Raw genomic sequence first — 25347 nt, forward strand, 5'->3', positions numbered from 1 at the left:
AGCACTTTTGAACTTTCAGGTTTTTTTGTTTTTTTTACTTTCAATTGAAAAAAACAGTTGCTTGAATCAAAACATATTTTTAATTACAAAGAAAAAGTGTTTGAATGTATAACTATAGCTGAGCCTAAAAATAATTCATCTTTTTTTATTTCAACTGTTTCTTTGATCGAGGTTCTTTTTGGACTTTTGTGTCTCATTCAATCCCAAAAAAGTTGCTTCACACTTAAAGTGTAAATTGTGTTTTTATTGACATTAAAAGAAATATTATTGAAATAAAAATGTGCAAGTCGTTCTTTTTTAATTTAAATGAATTAAGTTTTGAGGTATTTTTTTATTGACGTGAAAAACATTTTAAAAAATTCTGTTTGTTACTTAAATGAAAAATTAAAGTCGTTTTTTTTATTGAAGTGAAAACGTTTTATTAAATTTTTTGTTATTTTAATTAAAAAAAAAAGCTTTCGTCACTTTTTTATTAAAGTGAAAAACATTCTAATGATATTTTGTTATAAAGTTGAAGTTATTATTTTACTAAAGTAAAAAAGAGTGGATGTCGTTTTTCCCTCCATTCTTTTTTGATTAAAGCAACTTTCTTATTTAAAAAAAAACAAAAAAAACACCACTTTGTTATCTTGAATAATAGTGAAACAATTCTACCTTCATATCAGGTTTAAACACAAAAATGTATGATGGCAACAGACGTAAAAGTGAAATGCATTATTAACGGTTGAAGGTTCAAAGAACCAACAGCTGTGACCCAAACAATGTGAAGAAGTCTGATCTCTCTCTGCTCACAGAAGCAGGACCGCCTCTGGGTTCCCTCAGTGCAGCAGACTGAAGAACCCGAGAGGCAGCAGGAGGCACAGAGACCAGGTCCCCAGAACAGAGGAGGCTTTATTCAGTCCTCGCTCCCTCTGAGCACACGCCTCGCCCTGGTACCCGCTGTAGCACTGGCACTGGAAGTGAGCGCGGAAAAGAGCCAGCTCCGCCTTCCCCGGCTCCCCGCTCGCCCTCAGGCGTCCGGCCTGGCTGCCGATGCTGTGGGTGAGCGGGCTCAGATGGAGGTACACGTCCGTGTCGGGCAGGCGCCGCAGGCAGCGCCCGCGAGACCGGCACAGCGCCCGACTGCACTCCTCCGCCGCCGTGGTCACGTTCAGCAGGTACCGGCCCAGCAGTCCCTGCAGGTACTGGTTGAGTTTGGAGCAGTTGTCCTGGAGAGAAGAAGAAGAGCGGAGGTCAACGGGGTGAAAGGTCGTCAGGAGGGAAAGGGGGGTGACTTACATGACTGCCGGCGTAGGAAGCGTCGCCCCAGAAGATCACGCCGGCGGCTCCCAGTGCGACGCTCTCACCGATGGTGGAGATGAGATCCATCTACGACACACAAGGTGTTTTCACAACCTGGTAATACTTCTAATTAATAATCAGATTAAATATTAAGTAATGGGAGCATATCAGTGACATCAGAATATTTGATGATTGAATTTAATATTTCAAATATTACCTTTTTCTTTTTTCCAAGCATTTGAATGATTTAATTATTCAATTCAATTATTTATATATATATATATATATATATATATATATATATATAAATACACATACATATATACATTATATAGATATCAATAATTGAACAAAAACATTTTAATATTTTAAAAATGAATAAAACATTTTTTTTACACTTAACAATAAGTTAATAAGTTAATGAGTAAAGTAAGTAAAAGTATTTAATATTTAAATAGTGTCACAATATCAAAGGAGTACCGAGCTACAACCACGACGACACTATTATACCAACATTTTACTTCCCTTTTTATATAATGTATTGAATTTAGGGAATATATTTAGAATATCAAACTATGTCTAAAAAGATATATATATTTTTTTAACATTATATTATTCAAGAACAAAATAAATCCAAGTTTTCAATTTCAAAAATATCTAAGAAAATGGTTAAAGAAAAAAAACCCATTAGAAATGTTAAATTAAATTATTTAATATTCTAATGACACTGATCTTCTTCAATATTTGTGTTATCACAGGTGACCCGAAAGCCCGAAAACAAATGTGTTTGTGGTATCCCCTCTGTTGTCTCTGGGTCAAGATGGACGACCTTCAACACTGCACGTGTAGTTATGGAAACTATGGAGGTCGTTCACCTTCACCCAGAGACAACACAAGGGATACCACAAACACATTTGTTTCCGGGCCCCTTAAATCAGTCCCAGACTATAATGTTCTCAAGGGGATTTAACCATCAACCTGGTGTAAGGTTTGCCTTCATTTCATCTCAAAATGCTCACCTCTGTCAGCGTGGTCATCTGGTTCATGTACGTGGGTCGGGTGTAGACGAAGACGGGGCGAGCCAGACCGTCGCCCGCCGAGGCGAGACGCATGGCCTCCTTCACCCGGTTCCTGACGAACAAGCGGCCGATGCTGGTGGAGCGCAGCGCCGGGCTGAGGTATATCGAGGGGAAGAGGGCGGTGCACTCCATCCACAACCAGTTCAGTTGATCGTTCCGGGTCTTCTCCAGGTCGGGGCAGCGCCCGGTGTAGTCCTCCGGCTCGCTCTGGTAGTCGTGGTTGTAACAGTCGGGGAACAGGTAGAACCCCCACAGCTGATTGGGCCTCAAACTCTTGGCGAGCTTCAGCGTCTCCAGCATGAACTTGCGAGCCGACAGTTCGAACTCCTGCTGGGCCACTTTGGCGACCCGCTCCGGGGGCCACCCGGGGTTCTTCTGGGCCACCATCTGCCGGGACTTATTCCGATAGATATCCTTGACATCCCAGTTCCGGATCCACAGAGGCCTCCACTCCTCCCAGTCGATCACCGCCAGACCCTTGGCGTCCGGTTCTCGGATGTAGTTCTGCAGACCCTCCGGCATCTTGTCGTAATGCCGGGTGAGGCTGGCGAGCTGAGGGAGACCCCCGTTGAAGCCCGTCCCATCGTGAGCGTAGTAGGGGTACAGCCCGAGGCGCTCCTTGTAGAAGATGGTGAGGTTCTGCCGCACGAAACCCTCGTTGGGCGACGCCACGATGTCGAACCGGTCCAGGTTTAAGGTGACGTGACGCCGGGGTCCGCAATCCTCCGTCGGGGCGTTCCAGACGAGGAGCACCGGTTTCTTGGAGTACAGCGGCCATCTTGTCGTCTTCTCATCCCCGGAGCACGAGCCGGTCCACGCCAACAGGGTCAGAAACAGCCAAGGCACCCGAGCAAGGCGGGGGAACGGAGGAGCCCCCATGGCCACCGCTCACCTTCTCTGTTCTTTCTCTGCGGAAGAAAACAAATCAGTCGATGACATTTTTGTTGAAGGTTTCCAGGCTTCTTAATAATCACTGTTGTTTTTGAGTTATGTAAGGAATATAACAAGTTTAATTTGATTTAATTTGATTCTTTTACCTTTTATTTGAAGGTTCAAAAACACACACAAGGGCCTAAAATAATTAATAAAAAATTTAAAAAAAACCAATGATTTAGGAAGAAAAACAAATAAATAAATAAACACAAACTAAGTGATAAAAGTAAGAACAGTTCAGTTGTTTCATGTTAAGTGTATTATCAAACATCTGGTATGTTTGCTAACAGCCTTTTTTCTTTTTAAAACCATGTTCAGACAGAACTTTTTTTAAAAGTATAAGCTGGTTCCACTTTCCTGGAAGCCCGAGCCCTGCAGGGGGAGGCGAGTGTTTTGACACACATTTGAGTCACGCAACAGCTACAACTCCGCTGCGGGTGACAGCGACTTTAAAGATGATAAATGTGTCGTTTCAACACGAAACTGCTTCTCCGTGATCTCAGGAGCATCTATTCTTACAGAACCCATGCAAAGACACAACATTTTCTACTCAGAAGCTAAATAAATTAAAGGTTTGTTTCTTAAAACGACTGATTTGTGACCTTTTTCCAAACTTAAATTCCGACATAACGGCTGATATTTTGCAGATGTCGCTGCTGGAAATGGAGGGTTATGAAAACAGAGGTTGGTTGTGAAAGAGAGAACGGCTACATACCGATCAGAACGCCCGAGGATACAGAATAGGAGGAAACGGAAAGTCCGTCTGAAGCAATACTTCCATCTCACGCTTGTTTGTTGCTCGAGGTTTTGGCAGTAATGCACAAGACGGCAGAATCCAATAAGGAATAATTGTGTTTTAAAACAATGTCAGATCCATGAGTCGAGATAAAACTGGACACAGTGCAGCCACGCATTTGACAAAACTCATAAAAACCCTCTGAGAAAAAGAACATTTAATACAAGAAAGATTTGACTGCTTCAAATTTATGATTAAGTAAGTAAGTAAGTAATTTTTATTTATATATCGCTTTTCCAGACCAGGGTCACAAAGCGCTTAAACAATCAAAACAATATTCAATAAAGTATATACTTTAAAGATCAAGATAAAACTGATAACACAACAGGAGTTGAAAATCAGAAAAACAAGGAAAAGCCTGAACAAAAAAAAACTGCTGTTAATGTTACTTATTTAAGTATTGATTGTGGTTTTAAAAAATATTACGGTATTAACTAGTAATGGAGCAAAATGTATTTTTAAGTCCTGGTGAAGACAACGATATATAAAAGGATAACAAACAATACAAAATCTTTGTTATACATTGATGCCTTATGTTTATGTTACGACATCATTTCTTTATATTAAGATCTGATCAGAAAACTGTTATTATTATTACACAACACAGGAATTTGTTATTAAAGAATATAAAGATAATATAATACGAATACAATTAAAAGAGATTATTAAAAATAAAATACAATAAATTAAATTTCAGTTAATAATATTTATATCTCATATTAAGGTCAATTATTTAAGTACAGATTAACAAAAACATGCACATAGTTAGCAAGATTGAACTAAAATATTCATGATATATATTAAAAATATCTAAATAAAATATTTTGAAAATTAAGACAAATCTATTCAAATAATTATTGTATCTGTGCTATACTTTATTTCTCCCTCAAGTGTATACCTTACGTTATATTAAGGCTTTTTATTATTTAATCCATTCAGGGTTTTTCTTTGCTTAAAAGGCCTCGACAAGAGCCACAGTGTATCATTTGGTCGCTGGTCTGGATCCAAGGTACTGACCACTGCAGACTGTGACCACCCACAGAGGAGCTGCTGCTTTCTTTTAAGCCACTTTTAAACCAACTCATCACTAACTTTGCAAATTAAACTTGTGTATTTGTAGGTGATGTTATTTATTTCGTACAGTTAAACGATGAAAGAACCGGAAATGGAACGTATCCACGTTGTTACATTAAAAAAGCGAGTAAACGTCGACTTCCTGTTTGACTTTCCTATCCGTCAAAAACGAACCAGGATATTTTAAAACATCAAGACGTTTGTAAAAAAAAAACAATAAAGACTTTCAAGTGAAACCGAGAAGAAGAAATAATCTCGCTTTAAGACACTTTTCCTTTTTGTAAAATTCCAGCTCGTTCCTGGTTAGCCTAAAGTTACACGGGATTCGACGCCGCCATTTGTGAGTTGATATTGGGTGACGTACGTGACTTTTCCACTGCCCTTCCATGTGAGAAACATCCATAGTCCTCAGTCCATGTCGAATATTCCCAACATTCCCGACATTCATGAAGGAATCACGACAGTAACGCTGACGGCTGCAGGCTTGAGCAACAACAGCGCGTTGTATTGGATTCCACGTTGTGGGGGGGCGAGTACAATTCATGAAGATTATAGATGTTATTTCTACTATTTAATAATATATTTAATGGTTAAACAAAACTTTAAGTTATTAACGATATGATTTATATAAAAGGTATTGCATTCAATATCGCAAACCTTTAATTTAAATAGATAGTAATTTACCGTTCACCCCTCTAACTTTCCAAAACTTGGTACATTCCACAAACGCTTCTTGAATGAATGGAATGTATATATGTAGGTTTGTTTATACATTAAAAACCCATGAACATTATTATTATTAATTTTATTTTTTTAAGAAAATTTTCACTCTTACTCAATCCAGTGACATTGTGGACGGAGGTCATGCATCAGACCAAATTAGATACTTGATTTTCTGGAACTCCTGTTATGTTATCAGTTGTATCTTGACCTTTAAAGTATATACTTTATTGAGTATTGTTCTGATTGTTTAAGCGCTTTGTGACCCTGGTCTGGAAAAGCGCTATACAAATAGAAATTACTTACTTACTTACTTACAATAGCTTTCTCAATTCCGTGACTTAAATTACGGGTCTATTTAGAAGGGATATTTCTGTTTACCTCTAAAAAAAAGAGGTTAAGTTTACATTTCAAACGAATATTTGAAACAAAACATGTAGTCCAGGCATTATTTATAAGAGTGTAATAATACATGTTGTCTGGAAAAAGTATTATCTCATTAAATAATATTGCAGTCCAATACAAAATATTTTAGGCCTCAAAATAAATAAAAATATAAATGAATATAAACCTATATGGAAAGATTAGAAGCTAGAAAAGGGTTTATCTGGTTGTTTAATGTGCAACAATTGAGAATAAATGAATTATAATTCATGATTAAATGAAATGAAGAGGGAGGAGAGTCTCACCAGCAACTGGAGTGTCCTCAGTATCAGGTTCACGCTGTTTGATGTAAAGAGGTTAAGCCTGTCGTTCAGTTATTATGGTCTGTGTAATCCTCTTCACAACGTACAAGCGAAGAGATATCTGGCTATGTTGGACTTCTACAGTAAGTGATACTAAAAGTAGCAAGCAAGACTCCTCCTTCATCATCCTTCCATCCATTTTCTTTCTTGTGGTTGACAGATTGAAGCCGATCCCAGCTACACCGGGCGAGAGGCGTCACTGACGGGTCAAAATATGTTTTTAATACGTTAATAAAATGTTTTATACGAGGAACCAAGCTGAGCAAATACACACGTTAATGATTATATGCTTTTCAGCACAAGGATCATTTCAACACCGTAAACCTCAAGGCACTCATTTGTATTATTTATGTGAAGAGGTCAAAGGGCGAGACTGAAGACACACATTCATCACCTGCTGCTTTCATGAGTGACGTCTTTCTACACCCTGAAGTGAAGGCTTGTCATTTTCTTTTAAAGGAGCTCACAAATGAATGTGAACAAACACTTTTCTTTTCTTTCATTTTTCTACTTAAAAGTTGTAATGAAACATTTCAATAAATTGTGCAACGCAATGTCTTTTGAATTTTTTTGACTTTAAAAATGATTCATCCATAAAAATAAATTTGATTCTATATGATCAATATTTCTTAATGTAATGGAAAGATTGACACTTGTTTCGTGTAGGACCGAAGCCCAAACAAGGACAGCTGCATTTTTCCAAACAAGATTTAAAAGAGCAATAAAGGCAGGAGTCTCCTCGTTCCCAGACCTGCTTCAAATGGCTTCTATTCCACAGATTAATGAGTGAAAATAACTATGCAGGAAAAAAACATATTCCAGGAAGCAATAAAGTGAAGTGGATTTGGGGGCATCTTCTTCTCTTGAGAACCATCACTGAGGGATTTGCAGAAAACCCGTTCCCATGAAATGGTATTAGATGTCCTTCTCAGGCTTCCATTATCTCTTGTCCTCATCCATCCCCAGTGAGCAGTAACACACCAGGTCTTTTTTCTCCAGGGAAGGTCAAAGGTCACAGTTACAGTCAGTGCCTTTGTCTCTCTTAAAGCAACTAAATGCCTATGGACCACACCCATATTCCTCAAAAGCACTCATACGAGTCCCATAATGCACTGCAACATACATTTGGGAGTAAACAGTGATTGTGCGAGAAGTAGGTTTTACTTTTTTTTTTTTAAATGCTTTTTGTTAAAGATTGTAACATATCTGCTATTAAAATGCCAGAAATGTACATTTAATCTTACAGAATGTTAGATAAGTTATGAAGGACCTCTAAACTAACTTCCATTTTAAATCTAAGATTGAATGTATTGGTTTCTGGCTCCACCTTCTGTATGAACAGTGTAAGTGCAACTGTGTAAACGGTTGTTTCTTATTTCCCCCAACTTCAAAAAGTCCACTTAATAGATCAGCAATAATGGAAATGAATGCAACCGCCATCACTAACATCATAAACGCTAGCATCATGTTGTTAAAATAAATACAATCACAGTTTTTTTCTTTAAATGTTGCGTAGTGCTGCTTTAATAATAGAATTCTGCACTTCAAAAACGACCAGGACAGGAGTCTGCTTTCAATACGCAATTAAAAAATGTTTTAATAATAAATTAAAAGGTGAAACATAATATTGCAAACAGAAGATGGTGTTGTATTTGACTCAGCGTTCACTGATTGATTCTACATTTAGAGCTTAAAGGGCCACAGATTGTCATTTTCCACTCGTTCTCGACTCCCATCATTTCCCCATGCATAAGACAGCTCGCTGTGGCGTGCACTTCCTGTTACGGTCATGACTGCGTTTCTTGGAACAGGTAACTCTGAGGAGTTGGAGTAATCAGAGCCAGACAACAGGCAGCCGGGGTAAGGTCGGCACTCCGTCACGTCTTCTATTCACATACATGCACTTAAGCGATGTACATTTCACACCAGCAGAAGCCACGGACATGATCAGGCTTCGAAGAGGACGACCGGGAAATCCACGTGGATGCACGGGTGCTCCAGCTTTATGATTCCCTGTGGACACGAGAATGAGGATGAATGTTCCACACATATATTTTTTTATTTATCTCAAAAAAATCTCACCTGATGAGTCAAGTTTTTGTAAATTCTCTTCAGTTTTGCCTTCTTTCGTCCGTTCTTAGTCACTATTGTCTCTTCGTAGAACTCGTGGGCCAAGTCGCCGTCCTCGTCAAAGAACATAGAGCTGTGGGCGGGACAAAAATGTTTATCACTATATAATGGGATTGTGTATTGTTAAGAATCTGCAAATACAATATGCATCACGTCATAGGGACAACAATAAGATACATTGTGATACTGTAGAAACAAGGACACATGTGTAGTATTGTCAAGTACTTGACTCCGGTGTTGCAGAATTTACAGACCAGATGACTCTTGACTACTACTTTCATTTGTTTTAAAACCAAAACATGTCTAAATATTAACTTTAAAAGCCAGGATTTCACTGCAGAGAACGTAATGACTGCTGCCATCTAGCGGCCGGAAGTTTAATTGTAACACACAATTAACAAACACCATGGATATTTACAAGTTAATGTAAAATTTAAAAAATATATATCAAATTGTTGTATTTTATACACATTATATTGAAATATAAACCATAAAAATGACAGTTATTAAAAGAGGGGGGGAAATCGATACAGTGCTGTTAAATATCCATATGGTATTGTGAATAAAAATATGCGATTAAGTGTATCGACCCAAACTATATAATTACAAAGGTTAAGCAGTTCAGATAAAGGTTTCACTTAGCATTAAATGCACAGAATTTAAAATATAGTCTCTGGCTCCCTCTAGTGTAAAAAAACCCCGCAAGTGCAAGATAGTTGAAAATTGGTTGTCACATCTAATGCATTTATATTTAATAAAAAAAAAACATATAGGAACTCGGTTTCTCGTTTTATCTTCCTGGTAACTTATCAGTGCTTTTGAAAACACTGTGTCTGACCTACCAAAGTATTTTGGTGGTCAAGAGAGAGAGTTCAACTGAACCTTGACTTCAAAAATAATTTTACACTAAAACATGTACGTAGCGCAGCTTTAATAAAGCTTTAAAAAATAATTTAAAAATACTTTCATACACACCAACACGTGTTATAATAAAAAACATATTTATTAAATAAATCTCTGCCTATAGGGGTAAAGGGATACAAGTTGGTTTATTGGCCAAGACCAAGACTCACGCAGTACAAGCTGATAGTTTACGTTTCATTGGGCTGTAACACACGCCCCTAAGTCACCAAGATTGATTGCTACAGTAAAATGCTGGAGCGTTATTTTACTGTGATCAAGGTGGACTACCCATCGTGAATCTTGGCTCGTGCCGTTTAATTTAAAAATGGTAAGTGGACGAGAGGAGGATCTTCCTGAGCCGACTGCATTGGTCCCTCAATCAAAAACAATCCCTAAAAAAAAAAAAGGTATTTTGTTTTTGTTTCATGTACTCACATGGACAATATTTGTCAATATTTGTCCCTGTGAGTATCCGTCTAATCTATTGTGTGAAACAACCTGTGTTATATCAGTCATAAATGACATGAATCCGGTCACCGACTTCCAGACTTCATTATTCAAAAAAGTAAATGTTTAGCGAGAGAGAACAAAAGTGAGGCTCACCCTCGTCTAGTGAGTACAAACGGTGTAGCACCGGGGAAACTTCGGACTCTTGCCAGCGATTGTTGTTCGTTGTCATCTTTTGTTGCATCATCGACGCTGCCCGAGCCAGAGAAAGGCCAAAATCCTCTGGATTTGGAGCCACTGCCACCCATCTTCAGCTGCAGCACATAATTTTGGGGGGGGCACAGGACTACCAAAAACACTACAGTGTTACTGTATCACATCAACCCGAGGGCCCGCTCGGTTCAACACCTGTGAAACCAACAAACAAAATCATCAGTTTTTTAGTTTTCTGAATTTAGTTAATATTGAACCACATTTTTATGTCACATAAAGTATTCTTTCATTTTTAAAAGTATCCAAGACACACAATTTGTGATGACAGTTTAGAAGATATTAATTACTTCTGTAACATTACTTCAGCTTAAAGTCATCCGTTTATTGCTGAGCATTAACACTTATCTTGAAAATAGTTCTTACACAACTGCTAACTACTTGATCACGTAAATGATCACGTACTATGTGTGACTTGCAGATCACTTTAACTTGAATGTTTTTTTTTTCATCATCATTATTTATTCATATGCCATTTTATGGTCATCTCTTATTGAAATGTAACGTATTTTATTAAATTAATCCATTTTAATTCCACCGCAACAAATTCCTGTGTTGCGTTTACAAAGATGGCAATAAAAGATTTCTGATTATGATTTATAACTTAAATTATATGTTTCAGCTTCTACCATCTTAGATGCATCACATTAATAAAGAGCAAAAGGAGAGATTTAAAGGAGGAAGAAATGTCCATCTCTGTAACAATATAATAATCATAACTCATGTTATTTAAGAGCGTATTTTATTACTCTCAAGGACACTTGTTAAGTAAAAGGGGGAAAATAAAATCATATAATAAAAAACAAATGGTAAAATTGCTGTTGCATAAAATAAACATGATTAAAACAGGGGAATGGCAGTGAAAGTAAAAGTAAAAGTATATATATATATGCACATGCTTGGCTTTGATCCCTTAACGTTTTTCTCAGCCATTTATAAATACATTTGTATATAGATGCATTTGTATCTATACATGTATATACACACACAATTATATACACACTATTACACTCACTTTCTACTTGACTCATGATCCATTATGATCCGATGAGCAAGCATTAAAATGATAAAGACACTTCTTAAAGTTCACTCGCCAGTAAAACCTTCCTATAACACATACAGTATATAATGTACTTCCATCACTGCCTTTGCTTCCATTTTTCATCTCAAATATCACTCTCGACCATCTCAAATTACAATCTTTCAAAGCTTGCTAATATCATCCGTCCATGTCTCGATTGTCGTCATGTCAGTATTCGCCATCTTCTGTTAAATGTTTATTTTAACGAGTGTATTTGTTGTACATTAAGTGACGTCGCGAGAATAATGTCACGTTCGTATAACATTTGACTGATCGCTGCTATTATTAAAATATAACCTAGCAATGACAGTGACAACGTGTTCGAGTGGAAGCTCACCTGTCGTGGTCTGTGGAAGGATAGTAGACACAAAAAATATGGTTTAAGACTTTGACTTCCTGGACTATTTGGCTAAAATGTACGAAGACCTTGTAAAACACACAGCTAACTACTTATGCTAACTATTGTTGCACGTTGTTCTTCTTCGAGTTAGCGTCCTGTGGACGGCAACAACACGCGAGATCGTAGTAGCGCCACCTCCTGGTCGGGAGCATAAAAAATATTAATATAAATATATATTTTTAACTGATATAACTCCAGTTCTGAGTGGTTTTAAGAAGGGTTATTGACGAAATGTTTTTTTTTCTTTTTTGAACCTTTTTTGAACCCAATTTCTTGACCTTTATTACACTCAAATAATATTTTATTTTATTACGAGATTAAAGTCGTACAGAATACCTTATTATGAGATTAAAGTCGTACAAAATACCTTATTGTGAGATTAAAGTCGTACAAAATACTTTATTATGAGATTAAAGTCGTACAGAAATGCTTTTATCATGCTATTTTTATTGAATATATTTGTTTGTTTATACTTAAAAAGAAGATCTCTTTGAAAATATATTTTTGCTATGTATTTTTATATTCTTATTAATAATAGTAAGTAAGTAAGTCATTTTTATTTGTATAGCGCTTTTCCAGACCAGGGTCACAAAGCGCTTAAACAATCAAAACAATATTCAATAAAGTATATACTTTAAAGATCAAGATAAAATTGATAACAAAACAGAAGTTCCAGAAAATAACAATAATAATAATAATACAAAAAGGACTAAATAAGGACAAAAAGACAATTATGAAAAATAATATATGTAGAAAATAATGCCTGATAATTAATAGGATGTAAAAATATAAAAGCTACATTTTTTCAAGTATTTTTTACGGAAGTAAAACATGTCATTCTAAGACCCATCATATTAGCTTAATCAATATAATAAATACTACTAAAACAAACTATCTAAAATGAGTGAAAAGAAACTTAACCTAATGGTTTCCTCTGGTCTTATTGAGATCCACAAATCCAAATGACGACCACAGACGCTCCACACTTATCGCCTCAGACTACCTTGAATGACTCCCCTGAAAGTTTAAGTTCTGTATTTCAACTGTTCACAGTTGATTGAGCTTTGTGTGTTTATTAGAATTATTCCTGAACTCAGAGCAGTCAGGAAAAGTCAATATTTGACTTTCCACCAAAGCCTTGAAGTCGCTCAGAGCGCATACAAATCATACACACAACAACACCTTAAACATTATATCAATATCATTTTATTAGAGGCCATGTTTACAACATCAGAGTCCATTCAAACATCACTACAGAGATATTTAAAGTGCACGTATTAAGAAAAAAAATAGCTGCACACTGAATAATAAAACTAAACGTCACATGAGGAATGTTTAAATACTACTTAAAATTATACATTAAAAACTTATAAAATAGCAGCAAATTCCTGCGTCATTTTACCAACCTTTATTTACCCGCTTCACATCCACTAACAATATTATTAGCTAAGTTAAGAATGAGGGTCGATCCTCTTCATGGCCTGCTTCATCTTGTCCCGGGCCTGAGCGTAGCGCTTCACGATCTGCCTCACATGCTCCTCTTCCTCGCGCTGCAGAATTCGCAGGAAGTTGCAGAGCTCAGGGAAGCTGAACGCGTCCCACTGTGGAGGAAGATCATAGTCAAAGAGTTTGTTTTTTTAAAATATCTTCCACTTACGTTGACTTCTCCCGTCTCGTTTTCCTTCAGGACCAGACTGAAGACCTTCTCGCTGGGTCCTGCACACAGGCGGAGGCGAAGGGGACGCTCGTCCTCACTCAGTTTACGGATGTAGACTAGAAAACAAAGACGTTAGGGTTGAGGTTAGAAGGCACATTAGATTCGATTAGATCGACTTTATTAATCCCTCTGGAGATCTCATTCATTCATTGACTACCGCTTTATTCCGGGGTCAGGGGTCGCGGGGAGACTGGAGCCTATCCCAGAGTCATAGGGTGAGAGGCAGGGGACACCCTGGACAGGACGCCAGTCTGTCGCACCTCTGGAGATCTCGTTTTTGGGAAATTAGGTTTCCTGTTCATGCTAACATGCTAACAACTAGCTCATGCGTGTCTCCATATAACACTAAAGATTCCATATATGACGACATGTCTTGAAATGAAAAGTGGAGAAATTGCTCCATATATTGGCTCCTATTTTTCTTTCACTGTTCTTAGGTTGATCCTAAATCATGTGTTTTTAAAAGGCTGTCCAGCACAACTTTTTCCTACAAGTATTTTTCAGCCTCTTCAAGAGGCATGATTAAGTGTATTTTGGGGAATTCAGAATAAGCGTTTAATTAAGATAGAAATGCTTAAAAAAAAAACCGCAGAAAACCTCTCCACATTTTGTGAAAACTCCGCTCCAAATAGTTGTCCCCTCTTTTTGGAACTCAATAATATGGTCACCCTATTGGTCTTGGACTTTAATACTTTCTAATAACAGCTATTACCAAATCCTTTCTCACCCCTACCAGGAAAACGGTGGATGCATTCTACTAATATTGACTTTGATTCATTCTATAGAAACCCACACAGGGATAGACAAAACTGAAAAGATTTTTAAAAAAAAGTAAATTAAGTGAAAAAGGATCAGCTACTAAAGCAGACACAGGTTAAAATGTGGCCCTGTGAGTGTATTTATGCAGCCCTCTTCAGTCTGAGTACAACTGATAATCATGTTTCTGAAGATTAACTTTTTTATTTTGGATTTATTTTTCTGAAAAATGACTGGTTCAACTCCTAAATAACTTGCTAAATACATTAATTTAAAGACTTTTATCTTTCTTCCCTTTTAGAGTATTCCTTGGTCATCAAAATCATTTGGGTAAATATTGGGATAATTTTTTAAAAACCCAATAATATAAATATATAGTTTAAGATATTAAGGTTTATTTTATCGTGTAATGAGACAAGAACACCTGATCGTTAGCGTCATATATGTTAAATATCAGGTGCTAAATTGTAGGAAAAACTAATTCCCTATGTAGACGAAACTAGTGTGTGCGTACATGTGTCACAAACACTTTACAATTTGTTACAAGCTTTTTTTTTCTTTCTCCGCCTTTTAAAAAAAATCCCACTGAATTTTTTTCCCACCAGGAGGTGGCGCTCCTGGCCATGACTGAGTTACAATGTAAAAACAATTTATTTCGATAATTTCTATATTGAAAGGTTGAATTACTTTTTGAATAATTCAACAACATTTTTCGATTTATTTTTTCAAATTTAAATACAGTTTAATATTGTAATAATATCAAAATAAAATGTCTTAATTCAATGTGTTTTTTATTTATTTTATAGCCTTTTAAATGTTGGTATAAAAGTACCAATTATTTAAAAGACCAAGATTAAATGCATAAAAAATACCAACAACATTTGGATTAATAAACTTTCAAAGTTTCAACATTTGAAAATGTAACTATTCAATATTCTGATGTACTTTCATACGTAAGTAAGTAAGTAATAAGTCATTTTTATTTATACAGCGCTTTTCCAGACCAGGGTCACAAAGCGCTTAAACAATCAAAACAATATTGAATAAAGTATATACTTTAAAGATCAAGATAAAACTGATAACACAACAGGAGTTCCAGAAAATCAAGGAAAAGCCTGAACAAATAAAAACGTCTTAAGATGTTTCTTAAGGAGTCAGTAGATCATCAAACAATCGTACCTTGACTGTGTCGATCGCTGCGTTCAAACAAGGCAAACTTGGCCGGGTTGTCCACCATGGTGAACTTGTTGAGCAGCGCCTCGATGACTTCTCGCACGCGTGTCTGTGAGCTTATGTGCAGGTGCTTGGCAGCGTCTTTAGGGAGGTAGAAGGAGGTCCTGCGCTTCATGGTCCCGAGCGGCTGGTGGTCCTCGTCCTCCGAGGGACTCTCGGGCAGAGAGATGGGGCGCAGCAGCTGGAAGTGGACCTTGATGAAGCCGGTATAGGAGCCGTCTTTATTCTAGAAACACACAGGAATGAGTTTCTGGATGAATGACACGAGCTAATTTTTTCTTTTTGACCTGTCACTCACCATCACCATGTAGAGATTACTGTTAATCTCAGAATTATATTCTTTGACCTTCTGTTGAACCTCCACAAACGTCAAGTCTCGTCTACCTCCGTCCACCTTTTCATCCTAAATGAAGAAAAACAACATTTAAATAAAGCCATGTTAAGATGTTTTATCATCAAGCTACGATTATAGGGCCCTTAGGTCTGACCTTTGACCTGTCGAGCCAGGTGGAAGGAAAAGTACAGGAAGTAAAACACAGATCGACCTCAGTATTAGCTCCATCCTGACCGACAGTTGTAGCATCTTTGGTTCTTCTCCAGGTCCTCTTCATGTCTTTCTATGTTGTACAGATCCATCTGTCTCTGCCCACAGGGTTCTGCTCTATTGACCTCAGCGTTTGCATTTGCTCCGCCCACATAATAAAGATCAAAATGGTGTCTGCAGGACGTCCCACTTCCTCTCAAACCAGTAGACAGACACGGTCAAGTTAACCATCAGAATCCATCTTTTAAAACAATCAAAGTGAAACATCTTCTCTTGATAAATAACCAGTTATTTATTATTATTCATTTATAATAAGTCATTATTGGATTCTCCAAAAGAAACACACACAAACAAATTAAAAAAAGGCATGCAAACACATGCAAAAGTGACTCTCACAAACACACACATAAAAAGAAAACACACTCTCAAAACAGAAACACATATACAGGGTAATAAAGTAAATAAAAACATAAATCCACTCCAAATGAAACACACACTACAAAGAAAAGAATGAATAAGTGACACATATCTAGTGAAATGACACACAAAATGATGAAAAATTCCAAATAAAAGTTTGATAAAATGACAGAAAAACACAAACATATGACATAAAGAAACCAGACGACTAAAAAACATCATGACACATAAATCACGAACATAAAACACACATACATGATGCAAAAAAACACACACAAGCAAACGTGATTCTCTCAAAACAAAGGAAATGTTACGCTTGCTTATATAAAAAGTGTCACACACAAAGGAAGAAACACACCAATATAGTAGTAAACACACACACATACAAAAATAATAGCACTGACCAAACAAGTTTGAACATCTGAATCAACACAAAATTACACACAGTTACACACGTACCCGCCAACGTACACAACTCAAATGAAGACACACACACAAGGAAGAAAGTAATGAAAACATGTACAAACAGGAAAAGAACATACGAATTAATGACTTTTCCAACCATTACGAGAGAAAGAAAATCTCTACACAATAGCAGATAGTGATCGAGTCGACAACCTCACATATGCAGCAACAATAAAACTCAGATTCAAACCACGAAACAACATATGGCGTCCGGCTGCTCGGAGCTGGATCTGGTGACACCAACATCTGCTCCTGACTCACACCTACAGTCACCGACGGTCACTCGTCACGACGGTTCGTCTCTCACCACGTTCGTGTCCGACTCCAGCGACGGCTGCGTCTGGTCGCTCAGGTGTGCGTCCGAGCTGCAGTCCAGCTGGATGAACGGCCGGCAGCGGTAGTGACACGTGTAGTTACAGTCTGGCGGAGAGACAATAAAACAAGTTTTATTAAACAAATGGCACGTAGAAGAAATAAGAAACTAAAATAATTAAGTTATAGAACTAGTTGTCAAGGGTTAACAATCCTTAAAATGATTGACTTATCTGTACTTTTAGACTTTAGACCAGGGGTGGGCAATTATAATTCTTCAAGGGCCACATTAGATTCTGTGAATGTTGTTAGGGGCCGTCAAGTAAAAAGAAAGATGAGAAAATCCCTCAAAAAAGGACGTTTGTCATTAGGCCGTGACATTTATTAAGCTAAATAAGCTGCAATTTTATTCTTGTATATACAAGTTTTTTTCGAAACATTCCTTGTCTAACTTAAAAAAAAATTTGGAGGGATTAATATATACTTGAGAAATGACACAGAAGAAAGGAGGGAAAAGGTAAATAAGTGTGAAAATTTAAATTAATAATAAAAACAAAATAGTTTGTTAATGCATTAGAACCTACATGGTCATACTTTGACATTACGAGGGCCGCATAAATACAGTCAAAGGGCCGCGTGTGGCCCCCGGGCCGCACTTTGCCCAGGTCTGCTTTAGACTTTCTTTTATTGTAATTGCACAGAAAACAGCAGTGGAACTGGAAAAGAAACAGCAGAATGAATGTTTATATAAAAAGCATAAATATAAATATTAATAAGTTAAAAATAGTGCAATTTAGTATAAACAGAATACATGAATAACGTTTTAAATATTGCATTTAATAATGGATGTATTTACAACTATAAATATATATATAAATAATAAATATACAGTATATTTTGTGATTCGTGGAGAAATACATGATCAGTTAATTTGGTTTTATGACAATGTTTTTAAACACAACATGTAATATAAGTGTAAAAATGATTTATTATTTTATAGGATATTTTGATTGACAAGGACGACTCACAAATACGACAAATAAAGTTAATTAAAATGATTTGTGGGAAAAGGAAACGCACAAAATGGTGGAAAAAACATTGAATAAAAATAATGACATTATACTGTATATGCTCAGTTTGCCGGCGTCCATGTTGTCCGTGGAGCATGCTGGTGATGATGATGTCATCGGCTGGTGATGATGATGTCATCCACACCAGCCGATGACATCATTTTACCAGACGCTGTCAATTATTCAAATATAAACACTGAAGAAATATATTCACGATGATCGCCATGGTAACGCCGGTCTCTACATTGAGTGGTGTCAATATGAATCAGTCGCCGTCATTCATCATCAGTGGCTCCTTAGGTTTTATTTAGGTCAGTGCCTACAGTTAAAAACCAGCTTGGCAAAAATATCAACTACAAACTGTAGCTTTTACACTAATAAGGTGTAAGAAGAAGAAGAAAAAAGATATAAATGAAAGAGTTTGTCGAACTGTCTGCCATATATCATGACATTTGGTGAATTATATGTTTTATTTAAGGTGTTTGTGAGTTTTGTAGCAGACCTTTAACACATCCAGAAATAGCTTTCAGCTGGTGATGGGATCATGAAACTTCATGAAGTGACCCCTACAAGCCTACTAGATGGCGCTATTTTAACTGAAATGTTTGTGATTCTAGTTGCAATACATTTCTATGACTGACCAATGATTTTAAATTTAAGAAATAAAATGAAATCAGGGGGCAAAAAGTGCACACATTTTTTTTAATCGAAATGATAATAAGCATAAAGCTCCTCCCCAGATGCAACACTAATAGACTCAGGGACTCGTTCATTCCTCGTGCTAATCCTTGTATCCTTTTCTTTTTTCTTTGATCTATGTTTATCTTTAGATTTAGATTTCATCTTGCATAAATCTCGTCGCCTACAACATTGATATTTTTCATATTTGATCCAGTTTAGAAAAATGTTTAGAAAAAGTAGATGTACAGTAGTATATACTGTATAGTCGAAGTATAGTAGAGCCAGCAGAATTGTTGATTTTAAGCATGATAAATACATGTTAAATACATTTTCTAGATTAAATATATTTTTTAAGATGTTGTCCTTTTAATTCATTTCAGAACTGTTGGTATTATAGTGCCAACATTTTTAAATTGTATTTAAAAGGCTACCCATTAGAAAATATTGAATTTTGTATTTATCGAATTATAATATCAAACTATATGTGTAACAAAATGCATTTAAGTTTAAAATATTTGAATGATTTGATTAAACTATTAAAAGAAAAAAAACAAGTTCAACCATTCAACAGATGATATTTGAATTAAATTATTTAAAAAAAACAAAAAAACATTTCAATAATATTCTGATGGCATTGATATACATATATACGTATATTCCTTACAGTTTATTTTTTTTAATCGCAATCTTTCACCATTTCAATCCAGGTTTCGTTTTTTTCACAGGCTCATTATTTATACCTTCCTCTTCCATAATGTTGGAGAACAATCCCAGAATAGTCTGATGATGGACAGTCCTTCAGCAACTAGTTTAATAAAACCTGCCATGACTCTTAAGCCAACAGCGCCACCTACTGCTTCATGAAGCTGCACCACTCCATCTTGATTTTCCAAAAGAACAAAGTGTGTACTCACATGTACACCGAAGCCCCCCTGATAGCAGCCCCCAGATGAACTCCCCACACAGGTCGCACCAGGTGAGGTGAGTGTGGCTGTCGGGTCGGAACTCATGACCCGCTCCCTCTTCTCCCGACGGGCACTTGGGTGCTTCGATACGGACGTTGTCGCCCACCAGGCGGACCACCTGGAAGCGTCCTCGGTGACCCCGGTTCACCGTGGCGTGGGCGGCGGGGGGAGCGGGGGCTGCCAGCTCGATGGGATCATTGAGACTGAGGTCCTTCAGCTCGATGAGCTCGCACTTGGACATCCTAGTGCCGGGTCACACCAGGACATGTCAGGTGAGCGGAGGAGTCGGAGCTGACGACGACCATGAGCTCCACATCTGAGTCTTGATGTGGTGATAATCCTCCTGAAGCCTGACAACAGAAGCATCATTATAACACACACACACAAACACACTTCCACAAAAACTGCACACAAGATTAACTGCTGTCAATTGATCTCAGTCAGCAGGAATCTGTGAGTGGGACGCCAAGACGACCATAATCCAGACTAATCTGTTAACTAAACAACATGTATGGATAAAGTCATATATCAAAACATACTTAAACTTGTTTACCAATGTGGGTCACAAGGGTGTTAAACTAATGATATTAAGCTTAAAAAAACACACATTGTAAGAAAACGAATCATAAAAATTATATTCTCTTTGTTTTCACTATTAAGATACAGAACCATGACCACTGACAGATATAAACACATGTATAACTCATTCAATTAATTATATCAACACCAGAGGTGTAATGAAATATCGCTACAATAAAATATCACAATATATATTTTTAAAAATATACTGTATCGATATTTAACAGGACTTTATTATATGAATTCAATCAAATAAAACAATTTCACTTTTTTTTTTAAACGTACAATTAAGATGCAAATATATTAAAATATTAATATCATTGTTTGTTCATTTTTGTGTGGCAATTAAACTTCCGGCCGCTAGATGGCAGAAGCCGTTACGTCCTCCGCAGCTAATAGACCAAAAAAATCCAGCTGGATCCCTGCAATGACTGAGGACGAGAGGATACAGTCGACTCCAGCAGCTTTTAAAGCTGATGTTTGGACGTATTTTGGTTTCAAAACAAATGAAAGCAGTTAAGACTCAAGGGTCAAGAGTCATGTGGTCTGTAGATTCTGCAACACCAGAGTCAAGTACTGGACAATACTACAAATAAAATCTTGATCCTAGTTTCACGATATATCACAATATATCTTGTTGTTGCCATTGTATCGCGATACGTATCATATTGCCAGATTCGTGCCAATACACACCACTAACAAGAACTAGTTCAGCCACACAGCTAGCTTGCTAACAAGCTAGCTGGCTATTAGGGATTATTCTTGTAACAGTATATACGGGTTTACAGTTATAGCTAGTACATCTTGAGAAAATTAAAAGTAAATTAAGTAAAAGTATGCGCCCAATGTAAAAAACAAAAACATAATAATAATAATAATAGCTTTAGTGGGTTTACTCCGGGCACTCCCATTTCCTCGCTCCAAAGAAACATACAGAGGGTGATTGAGAACTCTATAAATCATGTGTAGTTGTGAGTGTGTGTGTATTGTTGTGTGTCTCTGACAGGATTGTGATCAGTCCGAGGATGCTGAGATAGACTCCAGCCTGTGACCCAAATTAGGGAATCAGCGAGAAAAAACAAATGAACAACAACAACAACAACATTAACAACAACATCAATTGTAATAATAGTCACACATTTTATTGACCTAAGATTTTGTGTGTAGTTTCTGTATTACTTTTAATATATACATTCAAACATTTTTTTGTATGCATGAAGTAAAGTGAATATAAAGTTTTATCTTAATATACGTCAACCTTTGGTGAGACAAACTAAAGGTATAGGAGCAGGTGCACAAAATGAACCTTTGGTTTTTATATCAAATCCATTAGAAAACAAATACAATTATGATAAGGAGTATTTTAACTTTGTATTTGTGTTTATTTCCTGGTTTTGTTACACCTATGATTGGAATCTCGAGCTGAGATTCCTGACTTTAAACTTTTATCCTGGACTCCCCCAACCAGTCAGACTAGACCGTCTTATCTCCCATCTTGTGGTGTTTGTGGGGTTTTTGTTTTTATTTTTTAAACAACACTCAATGTGTCTTGAATACGAAGGACCCAAAAACTCAACGTGCCAAGTGGGTCACCGCCCGGTACATACCAGCCGTTCAATGTGACCCGGATCACCCATGCATAGTCTCGCTCGATTCTGTCAGGACTATGATAAGATAAAACGTTTTTATTTTAATCTTTATTCTTGTTATTTTGAGTGACAGTCGAGAGAAGATGCTCTTCCAATGAGCGCCGAACTCGATTAACTGAAACTCAAACTCTCAACACGTTTTTAGATTCACTGACTAGAGAAGGAAAATAAAAATGTTCTCACCTGTTAGTTTGATGGTGGTCACCTCATGAGGGACGAGATGTTTGGACCAGACAGTTAAACTAGTGCTTAAAGCAGACGGTCGAGCAGCCGATGGTACTCCAGTCCGCGCATGCGCAGTATTGCGGAGATTACTGAGTAATCTGGTCCGTATAAACCATGATGACAGAGATCCTCTTTGGCACACACACACACACACACACGCACACTCACACACACACACCTCTCGCCCTCCTGGTGCATTTTCTGTGCCTTGTGTGTGTTTCTTTTTTTTTGTTTTATTCACACTTCTTTCTAAGAATATACTTTCTGTAAGGAATATACTTATATGGATATATGGAAGTATATCAATAACATCCGAATATTATTGATGATTGTTTTTTTTTAATGATTTTTTTCTTAATAATTTAATTCAAATATCATCTGCTGAAAGGTTGAACTTGTTTTTTCTTTTTCTTTTAGTAGTTGAATAAAATAATTCAAATATTTTCAACATAAATGCATTTTGTTACATATACAGTTTGATAATTTGATAATAATTTTCATAAATACAAAATTCTGTATTGCCTTTTAAATACAATATAAAAATGTTGGCACGATAAAACCAAGATTTCCTAAACTTAATTTAATAGACAGCATCTAAAAAATACCTAATTTAGAAAATGTATCTTACATGAATTTATCATGCTTAAATGTAACCATTCTGCTGGCTCTATTATACTTCTTTTATACAGTATATACATATACATCTACTTTTTCTGAACATTTTTATAAACTGGATCAAATATGAAAAATGTCTATGTTGTTAAAGTAGGCGACGAGATTCATGAAGGTTGTCAAATTCCCTTAATTACTATATATATATATTGTAATTTGAACAATATAATAACTGTATCTCTCTGTCTTTGTGAAGAAAGGACAAGCAGATGATGAGATTTTCTCTGATTTTTGTGGACTTACGTAAAAAAATTGATTCTGTCCATCACAAAAGCCTGTGGATAATCATGGAAAAGTATGGAATCCCAAGATAAGATAATCGGAATGTTTTTTATGAAGACTTCCAATGTAAAGAAGTAGAAGATCAGGGAGAAATATGAGAGTGGTTTGATTTTAAAACCGGTGTCAGACAAGGTTGACAATATGTCTGGATTCTTATTCTTGATTGTGATGGATTGGATCATGAGAAGAACGGTTAGACAGGGAGGAAATGGAATTAGATGGAAGCTCACACAAAAACTGGATGACTTAGACTTCGCAGATAGACTTTAGACTTTAGACTTTTTTTTATTGACATTGCACAAAAACCTAGCAGTGAAATTGGCAACGAGATGACATGGTGTTACTCTCCTCTACAAAACAACAAATTCAGAATAAAACGACAAGGATGGATGAAGAAGTCAGACGAGCAGGAATTAAGATCAACACACAAAAAAACAAAAACAATGAGGATTAATGCAAGAAACCAGGAAATAACTCAGATCAGTGGATAAGACATCAAAGAGGTAGAGCAGTTCCTGGAATGAAGGACCTGAAGGATAGACTATCAAAATCAAGAAATGCCTTCATCAGACTCAAGAAGATCTGGAGCTTCAACAGCATCACAAAAAGAAAACAAAGCTAAGACTCTACAAAACGCTAGTGGTGCCAGTCTTGTTATACAGACGTGAAACACGGAAAATAAACAAAGGAGACCACTAAGCAGTCGATGTGTTCCATAATAGATGCCTACGCCGAATACTGGGTATACAGTGGCAAGATCACGTGAGAACTGAAGCTGAACCTGCTAGAAAGAATCGAGATGAAGCCACCGAGTGAAGTAATGAAGGCCTTATGTGCCACATAAAAAGTTTGAAGGTATGTCATCCAGTCGAGACTCAGAGTAGAACCGATACTCTTTCGCCCAGAGAGAAGCCAGTTGAATCAGCTCGGTCATTTTTTTAGAGTGCCTCCTGGAGGACACCCTGGTGAGGTACATTTAGTATGTCCATCTGGGAGGAGGCCACAGGCCACACCCACGACACTTTCGTAAGCAAAACATTTTTTTTACAGTGATCAAATCATTCTGATCGGCTATTTACTTTGATGATCTGATGTTTTGGGGTTTTTTCATTGTCCATAAAAGAGTTTAAATGATCTTATTGTTGTGTTGAAACACACAAAACAGTCTCTTCTCTGCTCTCAAGACATACGAGGAGACCTACGCTTCCATACTATTTTGTCTCTTCAGGGATTATTTGCTCGGTTGTGTGGACGGTCACAAGCTTATTACAGGGTAATTGGGTAACAATGGTCAGTACCAGCTGACCAGTGACTCCGCACAAACGTTTTTCCCCAATTAAAGCTATTTTTTTTTTAAAATATAATTTAAAAGGTAAATTTATGCACATTTGTCCTCGAAAGTTTATTTATTGTCTTTTCTTTGTTGTTTATTTGATGAAGTGTAAAACGTACTGTAATTCTACCTTGATATTAAATGGATTCAAAATGATGTATTGTTTAATTTTCAAATGTGCTTCTACATAAAAAATTAAAAAAAAAAAAAAAATTCTAAAGTTGACTCAAAGTTAGGGATCCTATGATGACGAAACAAAACCGCGACAACCTTCGGATGTTAAGACTTCAAAATAAAGGTTCGCAATGAATGGATTAATAGATTACAACTTACATTTTTCACCATGCATAAATATTGTTTTTATCTAAGTTATAGCTTCAGTCTCATGCTAATCTTTAAACAAACAACCATAATTTAAGTGGAACATCCGAGTATATATAATGTTATACATTATCATTGCAAGATTCATATACGTTGTTAAACAATCATTCATCGTGTTTGTATTAATTAATTTTATTTATGAACGTATTTACGGAAGGAAAGCAGGTTTATTGTGAAAGGCTGTACCATTATTCTGAAAAGACAAT

At 36.6% G+C, this 25347-nt stretch overlaps 3 protein-coding genes across 3 annotated transcripts; all 3 read right to left on the reverse strand.

Moving 5' to 3' along the window:
* Positions 1 to 359: 359 nt before the first annotated feature.
* On the reverse strand, positions 360 to 5656 carry hyal2b (hyaluronidase 2b). Its single transcript, XM_087801181.1, has 4 exons — positions 5528 to 5656; positions 2301 to 3268; positions 1279 to 1368; positions 360 to 1208 (listed from the first exon to the last, which is right to left on the reverse strand). The coding sequence occupies exons 2-4, from the start codon at positions 3237 to 3239 to the stop codon at positions 819 to 821; spliced, it is 1419 nt and encodes a 472-aa protein (XP_087657307.1). The 5' UTR covers positions 3240 to 3268; positions 5528 to 5656; the 3' UTR covers positions 360 to 818.
* Positions 5657 to 8195: 2539 nt separating this feature from the next.
* On the reverse strand, positions 8196 to 12179 carry tusc2b (tumor suppressor 2, mitochondrial calcium regulator b). The gene is made up of 4 exons (XM_087800598.1): positions 11798 to 12179; positions 10266 to 10517; positions 8712 to 8832; positions 8196 to 8642 (listed from the first exon to the last, which is right to left on the reverse strand). Exons 2-4 carry the CDS (start codon positions 10415 to 10417, stop codon positions 8577 to 8579), a joined length of 339 nt encoding a protein of 112 aa, XP_087656724.1. The 5' UTR covers positions 10418 to 10517; positions 11798 to 12179; the 3' UTR covers positions 8196 to 8576.
* An 877-nt stretch (positions 12180 to 13056) lies between these two features.
* On the reverse strand, positions 13057 to 22565 carry rassf1 (Ras association domain family member 1). Its single transcript, XM_087801412.1, has 7 exons — positions 22432 to 22565; positions 19970 to 20370; positions 17300 to 17412; positions 15865 to 15969; positions 15513 to 15792; positions 13518 to 13633; positions 13057 to 13461 (listed from the first exon to the last, which is right to left on the reverse strand). The coding sequence occupies exons 2-7, from the start codon at positions 20259 to 20261 to the stop codon at positions 13312 to 13314; spliced, it is 1056 nt and encodes a 351-aa protein (XP_087657538.1). The 5' UTR covers positions 20262 to 20370; positions 22432 to 22565; the 3' UTR covers positions 13057 to 13311.
* Between the last annotated feature and the right edge of the window lie 2782 nt (positions 22566 to 25347).

This window comes from Callionymus lyra, chromosome 10 (assembly GCF_982586985.1).
Source record: "Callionymus lyra chromosome 10, fCalLyr1.hap1.1, whole genome shotgun sequence".
NCBI lineage: Eukaryota > Metazoa > Chordata > Actinopteri > Syngnathiformes > Callionymidae > Callionymus > Callionymus lyra.

What these genes read in the sequence shown, in the direction of transcription:
- tusc2b (XM_087800598.1), bottom strand. Translation starts at nt 10,417, where the DNA reads ATGGGTGGCAGTGGCTCCAAATCCAGAGGATTTTGGCCTTTCTCTGGC. An exon ending in TTTGTACTCACTAGACGAGG is followed by an intron (nt 8,833 to 10,265) that starts GTGAGCCTCACT and finishes TCCCGCCCACAG; the next exon opens with CTCTATGTTCTTTGACGAGG. An exon ending in ACAAAAACTTGACTCATCAG is followed by an intron (nt 8,643 to 8,711) that starts GTGAGATTTTTT and finishes TCGTGTCCACAG; the next exon opens with GGAATCATAAAGCTGGAGCA.
- rassf1 (XM_087801412.1), bottom strand. Translation starts at nt 20,261, where the DNA reads ATGTCCAAGTGCGAGCTCATCGAGCTGAAGGACCTCAGTCTCAATGAT. An exon ending in CAGCGATCGACACAGTCAAG is followed by an intron (nt 13,634 to 15,512) that starts GTACGATTGTTT and finishes TTTGTTTTCTAG; the next exon opens with TCTACATCCGTAAACTGAGT. An exon ending in ACGAGACGGGAGAAGTCAAC is followed by an intron (nt 13,462 to 13,517) that starts GTAAGTGGAAGA and finishes CTTCCTCCACAG; the next exon opens with TGGGACGCGTTCAGCTTCCC.
- hyal2b (XM_087801181.1), bottom strand. Translation starts at nt 3,239, where the DNA reads ATGGGGGCTCCTCCGTTCCCCCGCCTTGCTCGGGTGCCTTGGCTGTTT. An exon ending in AGATGACCACGCTGACAGAG is followed by an intron (nt 1,369 to 2,300) that starts GTGAGCATTTTG and finishes TGTGTGTCGTAG; the next exon opens with ATGGATCTCATCTCCACCAT. An exon ending in CTTCCTACGCCGGCAGTCAT is followed by an intron (nt 1,209 to 1,278) that starts GTAAGTCACCCC and finishes TCTTCTCTCCAG; the next exon opens with GACAACTGCTCCAAACTCAA.